Source organism: Anopheles marshallii, chromosome 3 (assembly GCF_943734725.1).
Source record: "Anopheles marshallii chromosome 3, idAnoMarsDA_429_01, whole genome shotgun sequence".
Lineage (NCBI taxonomy): Eukaryota > Metazoa > Arthropoda > Insecta > Diptera > Culicidae > Anopheles > Anopheles marshallii.
Window position 1 is genome coordinate 55,006,018 of NC_071327.1, and position 17,790 is coordinate 55,023,807.

Genomic DNA, 17,790 nt, shown 5'->3' on the forward strand with positions numbered 1-17,790 from the left:
ACAGGGCAACGTACAAACTGAACTGAATGGTACAGGGTACAGGCAAATAGACCAAAAAACTTACAAAACTACAAACAGAAAAAGACATTCCGCCTCCTAACCACGACGCGCTCGGAAGAGATCCGAATTCACAGTGCACAAATGCAGTGGGAAAGAAATGCGAGGAAACCTACGGGGCGACGGCGTTCGGTGACTACACCACCTTCCGGTCGCTTCTATCTCTGCTACACCCAGAGAACCCGGGACACGGTATCGGTTTCGCTGGCGTGAATCTTCAGCTTCGGTGGCACAACCGGTGCCGAATCCCAACGACGATGGTTGATAAAATGCGTATGATGCTCGTAGCTGGCCGTTTGCGTAGCACGCAACGGGGATCCACTGGATGCACCGGTGGTAGTAGTACTGGCACCAGCAGAAGAATTGCTGCCACTCGATGGAGTCGTCGTCGCTTTGACGGAAGGTGAAGACGGAATACCCAGCTTGTTGGCACTGCCGTTAGCGTTCGTCGCTGCTCCGTTCATGGCCGCTGTTGGGATGACAGTGTTTTCTCGCAACTCGGATGAATCTTCGGACACTCCGTAGCCACTGTTGATGCCACCGCTGCTTCCACCATTGCTGCTGTTCGTGCCACCCTCGTTCGAGGACGTGGAACCATCGCCAAGCGATCCATTACTAACACCGTGATTGCTTCCCACCGAGGACAGCATCGTCGAGTTGATCAACGGCAGCCCAATTTCCTGGAACGAGTTCATCGAGCTGAAACCACTCTCATCCTCCGCCGAGCTGGATATCATCATCTCCTTAATCCGCTCAATGTTGGCACTGTACCGATGGGCCGGATTGTGATGATGGTGGTGGTGATGATGATGATGGTGGTGCCCATTACCACTGATGCTACCATTTCCAGAGGTACTACTACTACAGCTGCTACTACTGCTACCACCTCCACCAGTTCCTCCGCCACCTGAACCGCCACCACCAACTCCTCCGTTGCTACCACCATTAACACCACCATTCGTTTGGTGGTGCAGAAGATGATGGTGATGCGCCAACAGGAGCGGCGGCGACGGACGATCCGTATTGTCCTCATCCGTTTCCGTCTTCGTGGAGGACGATGTCGAATGTACCGAGTCGGCTGTACTGCTCCGTACCGATAGCCGACTGCCGCGCAAGTTTAGCTTCCGATTGAAGCCTACCGTACTTCGGGTGTTCACCAACGGATGGTTTCCTACCCCACCTCCACCACCGCCTCCCCCTCCTACTCCACCGTGTCCATTCGAGACTCCCACGGTTCTACCACCTCCTCCATCACCTAGTCCGCCGCCGGTTCCGGTAAGTGTCGGTGTGCTGCCGAGCATCGCGCCGGAAGCGGATAGACCGACACCGGTGAGCGTGGTGCTGCTGCCGCAGCTGGATGCCGCCGTTGATGCCGAGATCAGGCTGTCCAGTGCGTTCGTTGATTGGGCCAGCGTCGGCTCCTGTGTATTGAGCAGATTCTGCACCGTCCGCAGCAAACGGAACGCCTCCTGGGCCAGCTTCTCCGGGTCAACTTCGTTGCTGGAAATTGGCAGAGTCTGGGTTCGTTTCGGTGAGCGTCGCCTAAAAGTAGAAAAACAAGCCGGTGCAACAGGGCACAAGCGCAAGACACAGAGACAAGACAGAGATACATTAGTACATTGCTACGAGACAAATAATAGCTTTCGACACCATCGCTCGAAGGAATCTCCCTCCGCCAGTGCCGCCAGTGGTTGCAATTGGATAATCTGCTACTTATGGGAATGGCGGGCTCGAACGAGGAGGGGGGGTTGATTTATATTTGAACTGATTTGCTAAAGATATACGACGATCGTCACCATCGTTCTCGCTTGACACTCATTCCCGTCGCGGTCATTGCAGTTACGCACGTATCGGTTACCAACGGGCCCGAAGAGTATCACATTTCTGACACACGGACACTCTTCTTCAGAGAGCGAAAGTGTTGGTCGTAAAATTACCAGCCGCCGACATCTCCTCGGGTACTAAGAGGGTTACCACCTTCCGGCAGCAGTTCAGACCAGTTGACAGACGACTCAATTGGAGCGCGTAAATGTGTGTTAAAAATAAGAACTGCACCAGGGCGAAAAGACCATTCCACTTACTGTCCAGCCCAACCGCAACTGGATTGTATTGCCAATCGAATTAATTGCATATCGGTCACTGAAATACGAACCTCTGGCAAAATTCTTCGCTTTCAAAAACAAAACTCTACTCAAAATAGCATTACGTCTAGTAATATTGCTCATTTCACAAAACAAAACGTATCATAATAAACATGAGTTAGTTTCACCGTTGCTCTGCCTCAACTGTGACACACTCGCACAAAGCCCATTAATGTCGCGCGGGAAAGATGTTATTCATGTTGGAGGTGTAAATAAACAGCTGATTCTATGGAGCAAAAGCGCGCGAGGAATAATTCAATCCGATCGTCAACATAATTCCAACCGGCAGGAGTTTGTCAACAAACGAAAATTATGTGCCCGGTGCATCGTTTGTGGGTCATTTATCGCAACGCTTACGAAACTTCTGTCGCTGCTGTTCCAACGATCCACAGCGCACGTATGTGGGGAGGAATGAGATATTCCACATACGGACGGATAAAAGCGCTCGGGCCCCCACAAACCAATGTTTGCTTACATTTCACGACGATCTTCTCAACGTCGTGGAACGAAACTACCCTATATACATAGTTTACGATACAAACAAAACGGCCAAATCGCCCATGTCCGGTAGCATCCGGTAGATAGCGAGCCGAGGAAGAATGTCTGGAAAAATCTTCCCTCGGATCATCTTGGCGACCTGCTGAGGGGATATAGTGGATAGGGGAGCTTTATTATTGACGATCAAGTGAAATTTATCACCGACCGACCAGCTAAAACACGTAAATATATGGACCAGCATCTGTGCCGCACCCTTGTCGTTTACTGACCACGGGATGTTCCCTTCCAACACAACTAGCATTACTGTAAGAAGCAAAAACAATCGAATAGGGTAAGAAATCAAACAACATCTATTTGAATCACAGCAAATACCGATATGCCACGCGACTGTTCTGTTTGTGTGAATGGAATAACACCCCAACGCTCATATCTTCATTTTTCATTCGCATAGCGTTCCACAGTTTTTCTTCTGGAAGAGTGGCAAAAGATGATTTATGTTAAACATCTCAAAACATGCAAACGCATACGGAACCGACTCGCCGGTTCCAGGTAATCATGAAACATTGGACGATGGCGGCGCACGTACTGTCAACCTTTGGCGCATCGAAATTGCTCAGATTAACACCGCGTTAATGGCGGAGGCGGCATACTACCGCGGACTGAATCATCGATGCGTACACGGCAAACGCATTCCGATTGCGTTCGGGAACGCGAATGCATGGTTCGCAATTCCTATACACACACACACACCCGCTGCCAGAGAGTAGTGTTGATCTTCTTAAATCCTTCCCTGCTCAACTGGCGTTTCCTGCGTGGGTAAGCGCATGGATGATATAAGGGCGCACAACTCCATGATTGATGATGACAAATCGATTCGCACGCAAATGGTCTGCCACCGTACGGACACCGAGCCGTCATGCGGTGGGTTGTGGTAGATGTGAAGATAATTTGGTCATCCATCCCGGGGCCCAAGATTTTAGCGGCTCGCGATGCAATGCCCCTATTTCTGGTTGCCTTATGCATCGGGGTTCCGGCAGGTTTTTGGTCCGGATGTCGTGGATTTAATGGTTTGTAATGGATTTGACACAGTGACCTGCGCGTTCGGACTGGTCGCAATTTTTATGTTTGGGAGACTGAGCAAAAGATCCTCCTGGATTTTGTAAACAATTGCTCATGTTCACACATCATGACTATATTGCACAGATTAGACCATTCCATGACCAACAGGATCGGAAGTCCTGGTCTTTTATTGATATTGAACTTGTAACCCTGCAGTACTTATATTGGCAGCATGTACTTATCAACTTCTTCATAACAATCGCAAAGTGCACCAAAAGCGATGCCTCAACTGAAACTCACAGCTAATGAAGACACACCAAAAACCAGTTGCATTAACAACCGTTAATCATGTGTGTGTTTTAACGTCACCGCGTTCAAAACAAACCTTAATCCGTCGTTTAAAAACAAAACCATTGTAACACAACGCGACGGAAGATATCTTCCCGTTTCGATTGCTGCCACGTCATCGTCTCGCGCGAGAAACGGGCACCGATATTTGGGATCCATGGCATTGTCCCACATGCACATTACAGGAAGATGAATGCATCTACACAACGGAAAATAATCCAACAATTTCTCCTAGCGTGGTGATAGTTTCCCTCCGTGGAATTTCTCGACCCATCAGCAAGTGCCGAATTTCTAGGCGTCAACGACAGCGACGACGGCGACGACAGGCAATTAACGTATGTGTCCAATAAATTAGCACCCGATTTATGTATTGAGACGTTAACGGTCGAACCAGGCGTATTGCATGCATCCCACCCCAAGCAGTTCAGAGCCTTGGTTCGGTTGCCCACCGTGCATAGTGAGAACTCCAAACAATCTGACGTGCTTAAGAAGAAGCTCGCGGGATATTGGGGCCAAGTGGTCTATATCGTTTTTCCTTGATTTTCGGTGAGATATACCTTTGCATCTTTCGATCAAACCGAACTTCTGCGTGCAATCTTCAGGAATTTAATGTTTTGATTCTTACAGATATTGGTTGTTTTGTAGGCTTTTCACATATGCGAAACGTGATTCATTTGGAACACGAGGTGTCAAGTGTCACATTCATACCGTTGGAAGAGATCGGTAGTGATTATGGTAGCTTATTGGTTTTAACGACTAGAACTAAATCTATATATAGTTTCGAATAAAAATTCCCCGTTGAATCTTCAAGCAACTAATAATCGAACTGTAATCTGGCTGCTCCTTTTCTTAGCGATTACACCTGATAGTGTTTAAAAATGATCGAACGATCGGTTGCTCAGGATGCTTACCAGGTAAAATCTCTAAAGGTGCTATAGGAGCTGGCAGGTGATGGCGGAACGATACAATCGTCCTCGTGAAGAGTTGACGGTACGGCATGCTGATTCGCTGCCGCCGTTGCACTGTTGATCAACGTCAGCGATGACGGTTGGTGTTGTTGATGGTCTAGGCGCCCATTATGGCCCGTCGTTCCTCCCGCTTTGGTGTACGGCTTCTGTTGAACATCGACCAGGTTGGTGCTGCTGCGGGCCCGCGGACTACTCGCACTGCTACTGTCGGAGTCGTGCTGGTGGTGCTGATGATGGTGTTGCACACCGCTCGTTTTCGACACCTGTAGCACGCTCTTCGATCGACCGATCTGTCCGCTCTGCAGCGCATCCAGGGAGCGGTAACAGCGATCCAGAAACCGTACAACTTCTTCCATTACGGCCCGGTACATGTGTCGGCTGGAGTCGACCTGAATTGAAGTAGGAAATGGGGAGGATGTTAGTGCATAAGTCACGTTTTAAGGAAGTTGATTGTGGTTAACCTAACATCTATTCCGGCGCGATTCACAATAACTGAACGGCTAAGTGACGAACCATGTTCCTCATTTAATCGAGATCAACTGTGGGCTTGCAGCGCACAATCCGGAATAGCGTTCTGCCCTTTTGACAAGATTTATGAATGTTCTAGAATAATAGCATCAAGATACACTTTGCCACTGAAACATGTCTTGTGTTTTGAGGAATAAACATAAACATGGTTCTAATAACCAATTTTTTTTAATTCCAATTTGTAGAAGCTATGGTAAGAAAAGCGCTGTGCACAGAAACGTCTATATTAGATTTATTTTCCTTCGATTTTACGGTATTACACACGCAACCATTCTCCATTTAACTTCTTGTACATGTTTGTTTCCAATTCCATTCTCTCACTGCTGCAACCATCATTCTCACCGGCCTTACCCTGCGTTAACCTAACACCATTACCACCATTTTCCAAACAAATTGGTAAACTTTCGAGGATTTGTATATGGGATAGAAGATTTGTTTTCCGACTACTTCAATGGACTGTTCCATTTTTTTCTGTGTCTCTTAAAGCGGTTGGACATGCCATTGTAGCGTATTGGGTGGGGGATGAAGCTAAACATCGGATAGGATCAAAGTCAGAAGACGGAGACTCATAATGTCGTCGTCGCCGTCGTCGAGCAGCAAACACCAAGAATAGATCCAAACAACCAAAAACATCAGACCAAGCGCATCATAAATATGACGCGTGGTGGTAATGCCCAAGAAGCCATTACACACGCCCCGGTACTGTTAGCAAGCGCTACCGGAATAATGTTTGCATGGGTGAAGAACGTCTCGATTTTACAATGACTCGTACCGGGTGTTTTATGGTCGGGAACAAGTTTCTTACACCAAACAGAGATATCTCTTTGTTTGGCCTAGTTAGGAAGATGACGAGATGCGATGTTAATGAGTTATTTTGGTGCTATCGTTTCACCTACCACAAATAATACAGTTTCCTATTACATTGTTTTAGTAACCAGCTTTATCTGGCTAACACAGCTTCCTCATAACCGTCGAATCATTGATTCTGGAACCTGCTACACACTGTCACCGGTATGTTACTCTTCCGACCGAGAGCTCCAAAATGTCTTTTCGACATTATTAACGACATCTTGCCAGCATTTTACCACCTCCCCATGCTTAATGTCTACACACGCGCATATCCCCCGTCGCATACGCTCTCTATCATACTGTCGCAATAGCTACCGATCAGTAATTAAGCATAAATGGAGCAGAGAATCGGGAGCACATTTTTCCAACGGTGTCGCCGTCTGCCGCGCAGCATCGCGTCTCCATCAGTCACGGCTAACGACGTCGAGTCTATCAAGGTAATGGAGGCAAAAGTGTGATTCGTGTGACGGCATGGTGTGCACACTTGTGCACACAGGCGGTTCAACTCTGGAACAAGGATACAATCACCGCCGAGACAGTCGACAGGTTCAGCTGCCAAGCTTCAAATACCAGCAGCACTTCCCCAAACAAGCAAATACAAGCATTGCGCGGGTGGATAGTGAACTTGCCAGACCGTGTAGATGAACCTCAAACCCTTCGGAAGAAGTAAGAATCATTTCCTCCCGCACGACTGTTTGTTAGAAACCATCTGTTCCACCAAATCAAACACTAACTGTATATCAACCTTACCGCAAATCGCACTGCACCACGGCCACATTCCGGTGATTTACGAACTTGCAAAAACACTCGATGTGAAGTTGTTCTCCGTCCCGGGGTGAGGTTGGCAAGTGAAAAATTGACACAAATGCCCTTTGATACAGAGCGTAACGCCGTAGCGCAACATTGCGCTCCAGCAACGATTTTGTGCGATTGATGTGCAGCTACTGATACCACTTTTGCAGCTTCGAAACCTATGGATGAGATCATGCGATCTCGGAGCTACGCACTGCCGGAGAAGTTACATTCGATTTGAATGCACATGCAAAACACCTGATGTAATGAAAATCGTACAAAATAACATCGAGAGTACATTTGCCTCTGTCATCAAAGAATTCCAGCCTCAGCAGAGGATACCGGTAGTGTACTTCTTGAGATACATAAACACAGCTGAGTAGATTATGATCTGATCGTTACGTTTGCATATTTTTGGATTGTAATGAAATATCGCATATTTGATGAAAGAAATACGATTGATCCTAACATTCGGCTAGCATTTAATTGTTTCCCCTAACATGTTAGTCATAAATATTAGCACTAAACATATGGTAGACCAGCAGTAAATTTACTGCGGTAATAGATCTTTTTAAAATATAGAACGTATATACGTAGAAAAAGAGTTAAATGGAATTTTTAAATAGCCATTTTTGAACATGATGTGAGCCATTAAAGCCATTAAACTAATAAAAATCCAAATTAACTAGATGGAAGCGATAATGGATGGCAATGGTAAAAACGCAAATCCAGCTAACCTCTAAAATTGTCCCTCGATGAATTACCTCCCTTCATATGCAGATGAAGAACGGTAAACAGTGCAGTGCTAATACCCTTAGACCAGGTTTGTACCTACAAACAGATGCCGATGCTGACCGAGATGGCCAACCGACCGTTGAATCACTGAACCGCGCGCACTACAACAAATGCCGCATCACGCTACTCCGGGGGCGACCATATTCCCATCGTTCAACCACCCTCTGTTACGTACTAATGTCACCGGTTTAAATAATAGAATCATTTACTGCTGATGCACAACAAAGCTACCTGCAGCTGCTGCCACCCTTGAATGCAATTGCGAGTTGTAGCATCGCTGGTCGAATATCTTAATCAGTGTATCGTGGCTTTGGCGCCCTTGGTAGAACGTTACAATCCCTTAACCGAAGGTTTCTAACCTCGCCAATTTTCCAAAAGCTAGCCCTACACAGCTACACAGCGTTAGTCTAATTAACTACGTCACTGCCTTACGATGGCATGATGGATTTTCTTTCCACGCATTTTGGTCATGATGAGGGGTCCCCGTCCGTCGGAGCTTAATTACGAAATCCTATGGCTGTGTTAAACTATGTCGTTGCATATCTCGTGACCAACACGACTGTTACAGATCGTTACTTAGGCTAACACCGGAGCTCCCCGGCTCTGCAGAAACATTGCACAAGGGCTTTAAAAGATGAACACGACGTTTTGTAATTCAAATCAATACCGAAGGGTTTGTGGGGTACTTGGACATGCCTCATTATTGATCGAAATCGTTTCGAAACAAGGCCCTACACAGTGTGCAATACGAAGATTGCCTGGTGACAGTATAAATTAGATTTGTGATGTAAATGTAGTTAATCAATCATTTTGATTCGAGTGCCAGCTTTTGTTTTACGCCAAATTTCCGTTTTTTCCAAGTTTTACGACTGCTATTTTACAATCTACAAGAATAAAAATAACACACAGAATGTTTTATCACCAAGAAACTGTATCATTACATACCTGCTTTAATTGCCATTGTAGCGTTTCGACTTGAGTTTGCAGGATCACAGATTCAACACTACTGTAACTTCCACCGTTCGGGACTCCCATGCCCAGCGTTGAGAGGCTTCCGGATCCACCACCGTTCAGTATGCCGTTGATCGCATAACCGCTACCGGCACCACTGGCTATGCTAACGAGCCGTCGATTTTCCTCAATCAGGTTCTGACATTCCTGCAACAAAAGCGAAAGATAAACGGGAAATTTAAGTTAGAAAAACTTTGGATCTATCAGATGGAAACAATTACGAAAACCACTTTTTACTTTATTTACCAAACAATGATTAATTCCTTTAGTAATGGTTAGAAGAAATACTACACACAACATGTGTGTATTGCAAAATTCAACAAAGCAGCAAGAAATAGATACAAAAGAGTCACTAAATCACAAACATGTCACGTTTCTCTTAAAACTGTCCCAATCTCAAAGATTGCCGAAATTAGCTAACGTTGCCAAAAAAAAAAACTAACTGATACCAAAAAGACAGCAAATAAATTTCCACCGTGGACACACACGCAACGGTATTCTTGCATAACAACTTCAAAGCAGAGACCTTAACCTCTAAGGCCACACAAGGCACATATGCTTAGCACACCGCTGATTAACCGTACCCCCGCCATGTGTGTGTCGTGTGTCATCGTTGTACCCGTGAATAATTGAAAACTCTTTGTTTGTCTAAGCATAACATCCCACACGCACGGTTCTCTACATGATGACGGAAAATTTAAAAAAAGGCGCACTAAACCTCTCATTTGTTCTACCTGCAAACGATGTGTTTCGCGTGAGAGCCTGTTTCGTGTGCTGCTTGCTTGCAATGGAACCAACCCAAAAACAAAAAATTCGCACAAATTCGAAATCATCCGGTGCACAAGGTGCCGTGTCGGTGGTCGAGCCATGGCAGACTTTGGCGACGGTCACGCTTGCCAACGGATACGACTGCAACAAATTTGCATCTAATGAGCGCAACACCGTAGCAGCGTACGATTGAAGTTGCTCCCTAAACTATCGCACCCGCATCTGTGAGATCAACCTGACGTTTAGAGAGAGGGCAGAGAGCAGAAGGAGAAGGATGGGATGTCAGGCGGGGCGATCAATCTGATTTGTCGCCTGGTCCGAATTCGGAGGTGCAACAAATCGGACACATGACAAACTTGCAGTGATCCGCAACTAGAGGTTAAATTGTGAAATTAGAAAAGGTCAGGAAAGGTCCATCGAATTCAAAATCGCATTGCGGACATTAAAAACAAATAAGTAACTATAAGAATGGAACAACATTGTTTGAGAAATGTATAACTTTCAATAAAAATTGTGAACAGTAAAGTAAAAGATAAAATAACAAAGGCGATCAAATGCAATATTAATTGAAATTCACACAAAACATGAAACTGTGCCTATTGAAGAATCGTTTTAGTATGAACAATTTAAAAAGAAACAAAATCATCGTCAACATCTGGCGACTGAACTGGCCTAGACTGCTGTCTATCATGTGTCTGTAGAGAAGAGCAAGTGTCAAGACTGCAAAAGTTCATGCATCGATAGTGATTAATTACAACAAATTAGAATATTTCCGCCAAAAGCAGCAGCGCAGTGCACCTACGAACGAACGGACGATGCTTCATTCTGTTCATCTTTTATGGAACCTTGCATGCAGGCGGAACGCTTTGCCCTGGGATGGGGGAATTTATTTTAAAATTTCCTTCCTTTAAATCAGCCAAAATTAATTAGCTCGTCTTCTGCAACTTGAACGCGGACATTCCATTCTTGAAGTTCATCACCAGCGGTTGCATAATCTTCTTCGGCGAATGCTTTTTTATTGCAGCGCGTTTCTTCCGCTTCGTTTGCTTCCTTCTACTTGAAGAATATGCTATCATTCCAAGCGATTCAGCAATTTGTCACCTCGTTGACAGTTGTCACTATCAGAAGGACTAACTAAGAAGCGCATGTTGCCTATGAACTATATTCTTAATGATTTAATATACTACGATCCAACAAGAATAGTGAAAATCCCAAGTATAACATGTATCCAATTATCTAACTGCCGATAAATGAATTAAATTTAAGTTGATGTTTATTCTTAAGCCATACACACGAAACAACAATCACAACCATTACGACCCAATTTGTTGCAGACACATTGCATAATTGCAATGTACCGTGACGCGTGCAAAGGAAAAGGAATTTTGAAGGAACAAGCAAAAGGAAGAAATCGTTGTTTTGCCCATTCTTTCTGCGACCTTTCTCCCACGGATAGTGCGAACAACCCACCGTTCAGCTCAAGCAAGCAATGCACATTTCTCATTCCTTCTCCGACGGGCTGGCTGAGAGAATCGTGTTTCGTTTGGATTTGTCCACGCACCATAAACTTGAAATTATTTCAATTATTTACCACAGGAATGTGAGCGCCCCCTCTCATTCTTCCCATTCGGTTTTCAGCCGATGTTCTAAAAAAGAAATAATTCCACCGGGTAAAAAAAAAAACGACAGGCCGCATGAGATATCGTGCCCCAATGTGGCGGGGAAACACCTTTCGAAACATGTAATTTCTTGATGACCTTCGATGGACTGAAACAATGAACCGTTCTTGTCAGTGTGCGGTGGACTTTCCCGCCGGTTTTCACGCGACTTTCACATATCATTTCATTTCCGTGAAGGCGATGGTCATACCGCGGATAAACACACAGTAATACACATCCCCTGGACAACCTAGCAATCTGTCCCGTCTATCCATCTATTTGTTCCACCTTCAATTCACTGCGGAAAGCGGCCGTAGCAAATTGAGGGGTCGGTTTTGTGACATTTCTCAACGTAGAATTGATTTTCTGACATACCCTGCGGCGTGCATCGCGACACACGTAACCCTGGGGATAGTGTGAATTGTCATGAAGTTCGATTATTATGATCAACACCGATACTAATACGATCGTTCCCGATGAATATAGGAAAAGGTTTGAGAGTAACGTGATAGCAATCGTCAACGGTCGTAACGTTAGATAAACTCCATTCCCGATTCAAAAGCAATACATCTGATAATAGCAACAAAAAAATCATCTCAACTTATCATCAAAGACATCTGGAAATGCTTCAATGGTTGGTTATATTTTATTGTAAAAGTGAAATACGATAATGGATCTAGCATTTATCCATTTCAAAGCGAATGGAATCAGATGACGTGAATTGTACAGAAACATTTATGAACATTGCGCGAGTCGCAAGTGAACGGTTCTTATTGTGTGTCACGATACAGGCGTTACTTAACTTCACTTCACGAATGGAAAATCTTCAACGATTGACACAATACGAGATTCAATTGTACTTCGAATATTAAATGACAATTGAATATATATGATCATGTGTATAGGCGAATTATTTGCTGTAAATGTTGTTTGCTCAAGATAGTCATAATTTTCATTGGAAATTCAAATAAAAGTAGATATAATCAATAAATTTATTAATCTTGATCATACTAGGGTTGAAAGTTGCATTATTCCTAACGATCGACCAAACGCAGAACCATTTTTTGTAAGTTGCAAGAATAAAGTCTGAAACATAGCATTGAATGGCTTAATTTATTTATCCTCCGAGATATTATAAAATCATCATCACTTTCGTTTGATGTTGTATTCCAGTGTAACTTTATACCACTCAACGAACGGGAGACGGCCGTAACTGAAATATTGGCGATCAACCAACACAAATATACTTCGAAAATTCACAGTCTTTCTAAATGCATGAATGAAAAAAATAAACCATCCAGCCCTTTTGCCGTGCACCTAAAACCGGAAGATGGTTTCTCTTGCCGGGGTAGGCCCAGGATATGGCAGCGGCGATCTCCCTGCCCGAAAGTGATATAGTACAGCTTGGCTGGCAATAAATTTTTCACCACCGTCGGTCATCTCACCTTCTTTCTTCAACGCGAAAGGTTTGCGGCGTTTGCCCCGTGTTTCGCGGTTCACGGGGCCGCCAATGCAATGGCCCCAAAAGCTGCCTACAGGGAGGGTAGCTAATGGGAAGCGAGGGGGAGGATTTTGCCACGCACTAATTTGCACGATCGCTGCTCAATATATCGGCGAAAATGGTTTGTTATTCTGTGCTCGTTTGGATACGATGCGGAAGCATACGTTATTCCGTAATTAGAAACGCGTTCGAATCTTCCTGGATCCATCCGGCGAATGAGCGGTTCAAACAACATCAATCTTCGATTGGTGTGGCTGCAGACTGAGTGGGTTTGATTATTTTAACGCTTTAAAATAACAAAACTAAAACAAGTAAAAAATAATCAACCGACTAAACCGATTGGATTCATTTAAATGCAAACTAAACCTTCTCAAAGAATAAAACCTAAGAGTAAAATTTGTTCGAAGTATTTCCAAATTGATTTTTTATACCTACATTTCGAACATTCCCATTGCATTTCTGGAGAATGCAAACTCTTCTCCATATTTCTACCAAAGGTCATGTTTTTAAAACACCTTTCACAGCCACAAAATGGCGTATGCGGTGTGTTGTTGGCAGCACTCAATCGGTCAACCAATCCACTGCCGGCAAAGCATGTGGAAGTGTGGAATTATCATGCGCGTATAAAGTATTTTGTAAACAATTTGGAGACTCCCTCTTGCAACGCACATCGACCGTAACGCAGTTCCATTGCATTGCAAAAATGTATTTCATGTGCCATTCCACCGTTGCTTAAACTTAATGCTCTTGCAGTAACGATAATTGTATTGCATTCCAACGCAACACCTCATACGTTTTACACCAATGCGAAAATTGTTGTGTTTATTTTGAAAATTTGTACAGCTAAGGAATGCCGAATTTATGTATTTAATTATTTTACACAAGAATTGTTAGGCATACTAATTTTTAGCAATGTAAACATATGTGTTTAAAAAGAAGCTCCATTTTGCGTAAATCAACAGCATCGTAAGAAGCACGATAACCCCTAGAATACGAATACGAAGAACAAAAATAGAAGGTTCTCATAAAATACACGTTTAACACCTCAAAAATGCACTTATGAAACCACCTCTTCGGCATTAACACGTACTATACCACACCATTCAGCATTAATCTCGCGCACCATAAGGAGTTAGGCGATTTATGTTCATCGATGAAAATGCACAACGACCATGCTGACAACAAGTCGGCAGCGTGACCATTCGGCCCCAACACCATGTCGGCCACAAATGCGATATGCTAAACTTGGCAAAGCGGTGCTATCATCGTCAAACAAATGCTCCAACACTAATGCTACTCCCTTGCAGAGAACAGAACAGGCGTGATAAAACGACGGTGATCTTACACCACCGACACTGATCCTCTCCGCCACTTCTGAAGATATTTCCCGAGCAGTTGTGGTGACGAAAAAAGGGCGCACACGGTGCAGTCGGCACCAAAAATAGTGTAACGAATCCGTGTTGAGTCAACCACTATTCGCGCATCAGGAAGGCGATGAGCTAACAACACATTACTAAAGACCAACAAACGCTTGAAACTCGATCCATGACCAAAAGAATATACACATTTGATAACAGTGGTAATAGCCAAACAACTAAAACGAGTTCCGTTACAATCTTAAGACAACACTGTACTAAACGAAACTAGAAGGATACCAATGTCTATGACAGTAGCGATAACAAAAGGCGCAAGATTTGCCCGCGTAACCACAGACGATGATGTAAATTTCAGGACTAAAATAGTACGACTAACTTGTTCTGTAATATGGTGTACTACTTTACTACACAACAATAGATTTAGGTCAGATCTCAACATCAACATCGTGCTCTGCTTCCAATGAGTAAATGACTGCTGTAAAAGGGGAAGTTGCTTGGCAAATGTGCACCTGCATAATGTATTTCAAATAAAGACCTTCAAAACTTTGAAAAGAAAATGTAGTTTGATAACTTATCGTCAATTCGAAAATCATCCTTTGATAGTGGGTTGAACATACCGACATACTGACGGACACAAGTTCAATGGTATTGAGTGACTAAGTGAGATCTTTTCCAATTTTTCCAATATATCTAGAACTTTCCAGTACGCTCAATATTTATATGGTTTATGAATCTCCAAAGCTAAATTGAAACCTCTACTGCATATTTTTAATCATTTTTTTAACCTGATGAAGTCATCACAGTGATTCATTAATTTTAAATGTTTCAGAAGCAAGCATACACCCTGTTCAACATTACTGTTGAGCCAACCCAAAATTACCACGGACTCCTCAGGTTCTCGCCACCATCCTGTACTACACTCGACCCAGTCGTTGTGCACGCGACCATTGAAGGAGTTTCGTCCACTGAAGAAAAACCCCCCGGGTGGGTTTGGCTACGAATCATCCAGCTGAGACAGCGGCCATTGCCAAAGGTATCACACACTACACTTCGACGAGGAGGTCAGTTTCTGCTTCACCGGTTTAGTAGGTCTCTCGGCAAAGCCACTCCGTTAGCTTCGAGTATACACGCCCAAACAAAAGGCGTTGGCGCTGCCCGCTGCCGGACGACGAAGTAATGCGCTTCGCCTCATCCTGATGGCACATGCTAAGCCTGGGCAACGAAACACGAGTGTAGGTCTCGTTGAATGTGACGCTTTTCCTTGGCCATGGACCGCACTTGGTCGTTAGGCTACTAGACTAGTTAGTTAGTAGCAAGTCTGCCTCCTTCTGCTTCTGTCTCACTACTGTGCAAGGTGATTGAAAACCTTTCGACCAGCGAAGGGGGTCTTCCTCCTCTTCTTCTAAACATCTTTCAATGCTGACGCATGCTCGTGTTGCGTAGCAGCAGTGGCACATCTTCAGCACCCAGGCAACGGAGGAGGAGCAGCCCGATTCACCACCCGCCATGATGTATTATGGAAATGGATCCAGCCTTCAATTGATTGAATTGACAATGGAGAAAAGCGAATATCTATCTGACTTTGGCATTGAGGAGTTGTTGGGTAATTAACGGACGCATTAACCTTCACTTCAAAATCGACAGTTCAACTTCGGTAAACGTGAAATTAACCCAATTGTTCACGTTTGCTACCAACTTCCCAGTCGTAGACGAGACAGTAAATATGTTTAAAGTATGCTTCCGAATAATTTTTGACTAGGTTGAAATATATTTGCCATCTTTTAATGTTAAGCCATGTTAAGTTTATGTTATTGTTGTCTAACTGATGAATCCCATGCATCACCAATGCTCGAAATCGAAAAGAACATTTTGCAATCCAAACAGAAGAAGACTTTGAACCATCATGGCGCAAGATATTAACACATCTTTACGTACTATCGCAAAAGGCGCCAACTGCTCCTGAGAAATGGATATCAATTAATAAATTCCACCTACGGATGACATCTTGCTATTTTTTCCAAACGGATTTATCTACGGAACCAGCGTGGAACACGTCAGGAGGCGTAAAGTGGTTTCCATTAAATAAAATAACATCGTATATGGGTCACGAGCAATATCATAACCTAGATTCGGTTGCATAAACGCTGGATCTTCTATGTGTCGCAACCAAGACAAAACACCTTTGCTGCAAGTATAAAAGGGCAAGAGGAAGGTTTTTTTTCGTAAAATTAAAAGCCAACAATTTTATCATCTTATCAAACTGAACCTAAAACATTACAGTAATATGAGGAACAAAAAGAAAAATGTTCATATAAAAAACACACACACAAGCAACGAAAATGGAAACAAAATTACGAAAGCGAAGGTGTTTTTCGAACCAAAATTGCGCACTCTCGAGTTGTGGTTTACAGCCGGTTTACTTACGATACACAGCATCACCTAACCACGGTGCGCCTATAAGCTGAGCTCAGCAGGAAATACTGCACCGTTTATTAATAGTGACAAACGATCATCCCTAATTTGTGTCATTTTCATTAGTCTGCATTGCGATGGGATGGGTGGTAAATTCCTGCAGCAGCGGCAAACCACAGAAACCGATGGGACGGGATCGAAGAACGACTCGGGCTGGCCGGCTGTTGCTATCTCGCCGCACGGAACCGGATGGGATGATGTTCTTGAGATGATGAAGAACATATGCGCGCTTACTTTGCGGTTATTCCATCTTTACACTAGGGCAGGAACGGTACAGCAAGAGTTAACCTAAATTCTTTGGCGATCCCTGACCCATCCAAAACGAGATTGCTGGGATGACATTTTAAAGCACGAAGAATGAACGCCAAGAAACACCTCTTTACTATGTGATCGTACATCGCGCGATCGTAATGAAAGTTTAGTAAACATCTATATAAAAAAGGTACATATTTTTTTTTTTATAAGAGTACAATCGCAACTGTATACTTTCACTCTTTGTAGGTCACGTTAAAGGTATCCTAGTGTTCATATTAGGCATTTAAACGCAATGATAACCGATCGAAAGAAGACGAAAATTACCTTCCCAAAAATACCGTAACTTCTTCGAAACAATTACGAAAATTGCGATCATTATCATGTAGAGGAAAAAAAAATCTCTTGTGCCTTCTTTCTTCCTCAACTTCCGCACATTTTCATGCTTGGTCTAGTTTTCCTCGCGGGCAGCAATGCGCAAGAATTTGCGTGAGCGGTGTAAGAAGAACGGCGGAAAAGCCAACCAGCACAACATTCGAAAGTGTCGTTGAACTTGAGAAGCTACAAGCTCGCAACGAATAGACATGAAGCTTCCCTTCCCCGGGTGCGGCGACAATAAGACAGGGCCAGTGTTAGAAGAAGCGCTAGACGGAGCGACAAAAAGCGGCGCGTGCAAAACTATACGAGAACTTGCACTTCACCCCATCCGCGCGAAAC

At 44.0% G+C, this 17,790-nt stretch overlaps 1 protein-coding gene across 1 annotated transcript in view; it reads right to left on the reverse strand.

The window, feature by feature from the left end:
• Positions 1–224: 224 nt before the first annotated feature.
• The window catches only part of LOC128713834 (uncharacterized), an 88,446-nt gene continuing 70,880 nt past the window's right edge, over positions 225–17,790 (reverse strand). The window contains exons 3-5 of the mRNA XM_053808704.1: positions 8,981–9,193; positions 5,015–5,460; positions 225–1,599 (exon numbers count right to left, since the gene is read on the reverse strand). Coding sequence (XP_053664679.1) covers positions 225–1,599; positions 5,015–5,460; positions 8,981–9,193 — 2,034 coding nt within the window. The remainder of the gene's footprint in view (positions 1,600–5,014; positions 5,461–8,980; positions 9,194–17,790) is intronic.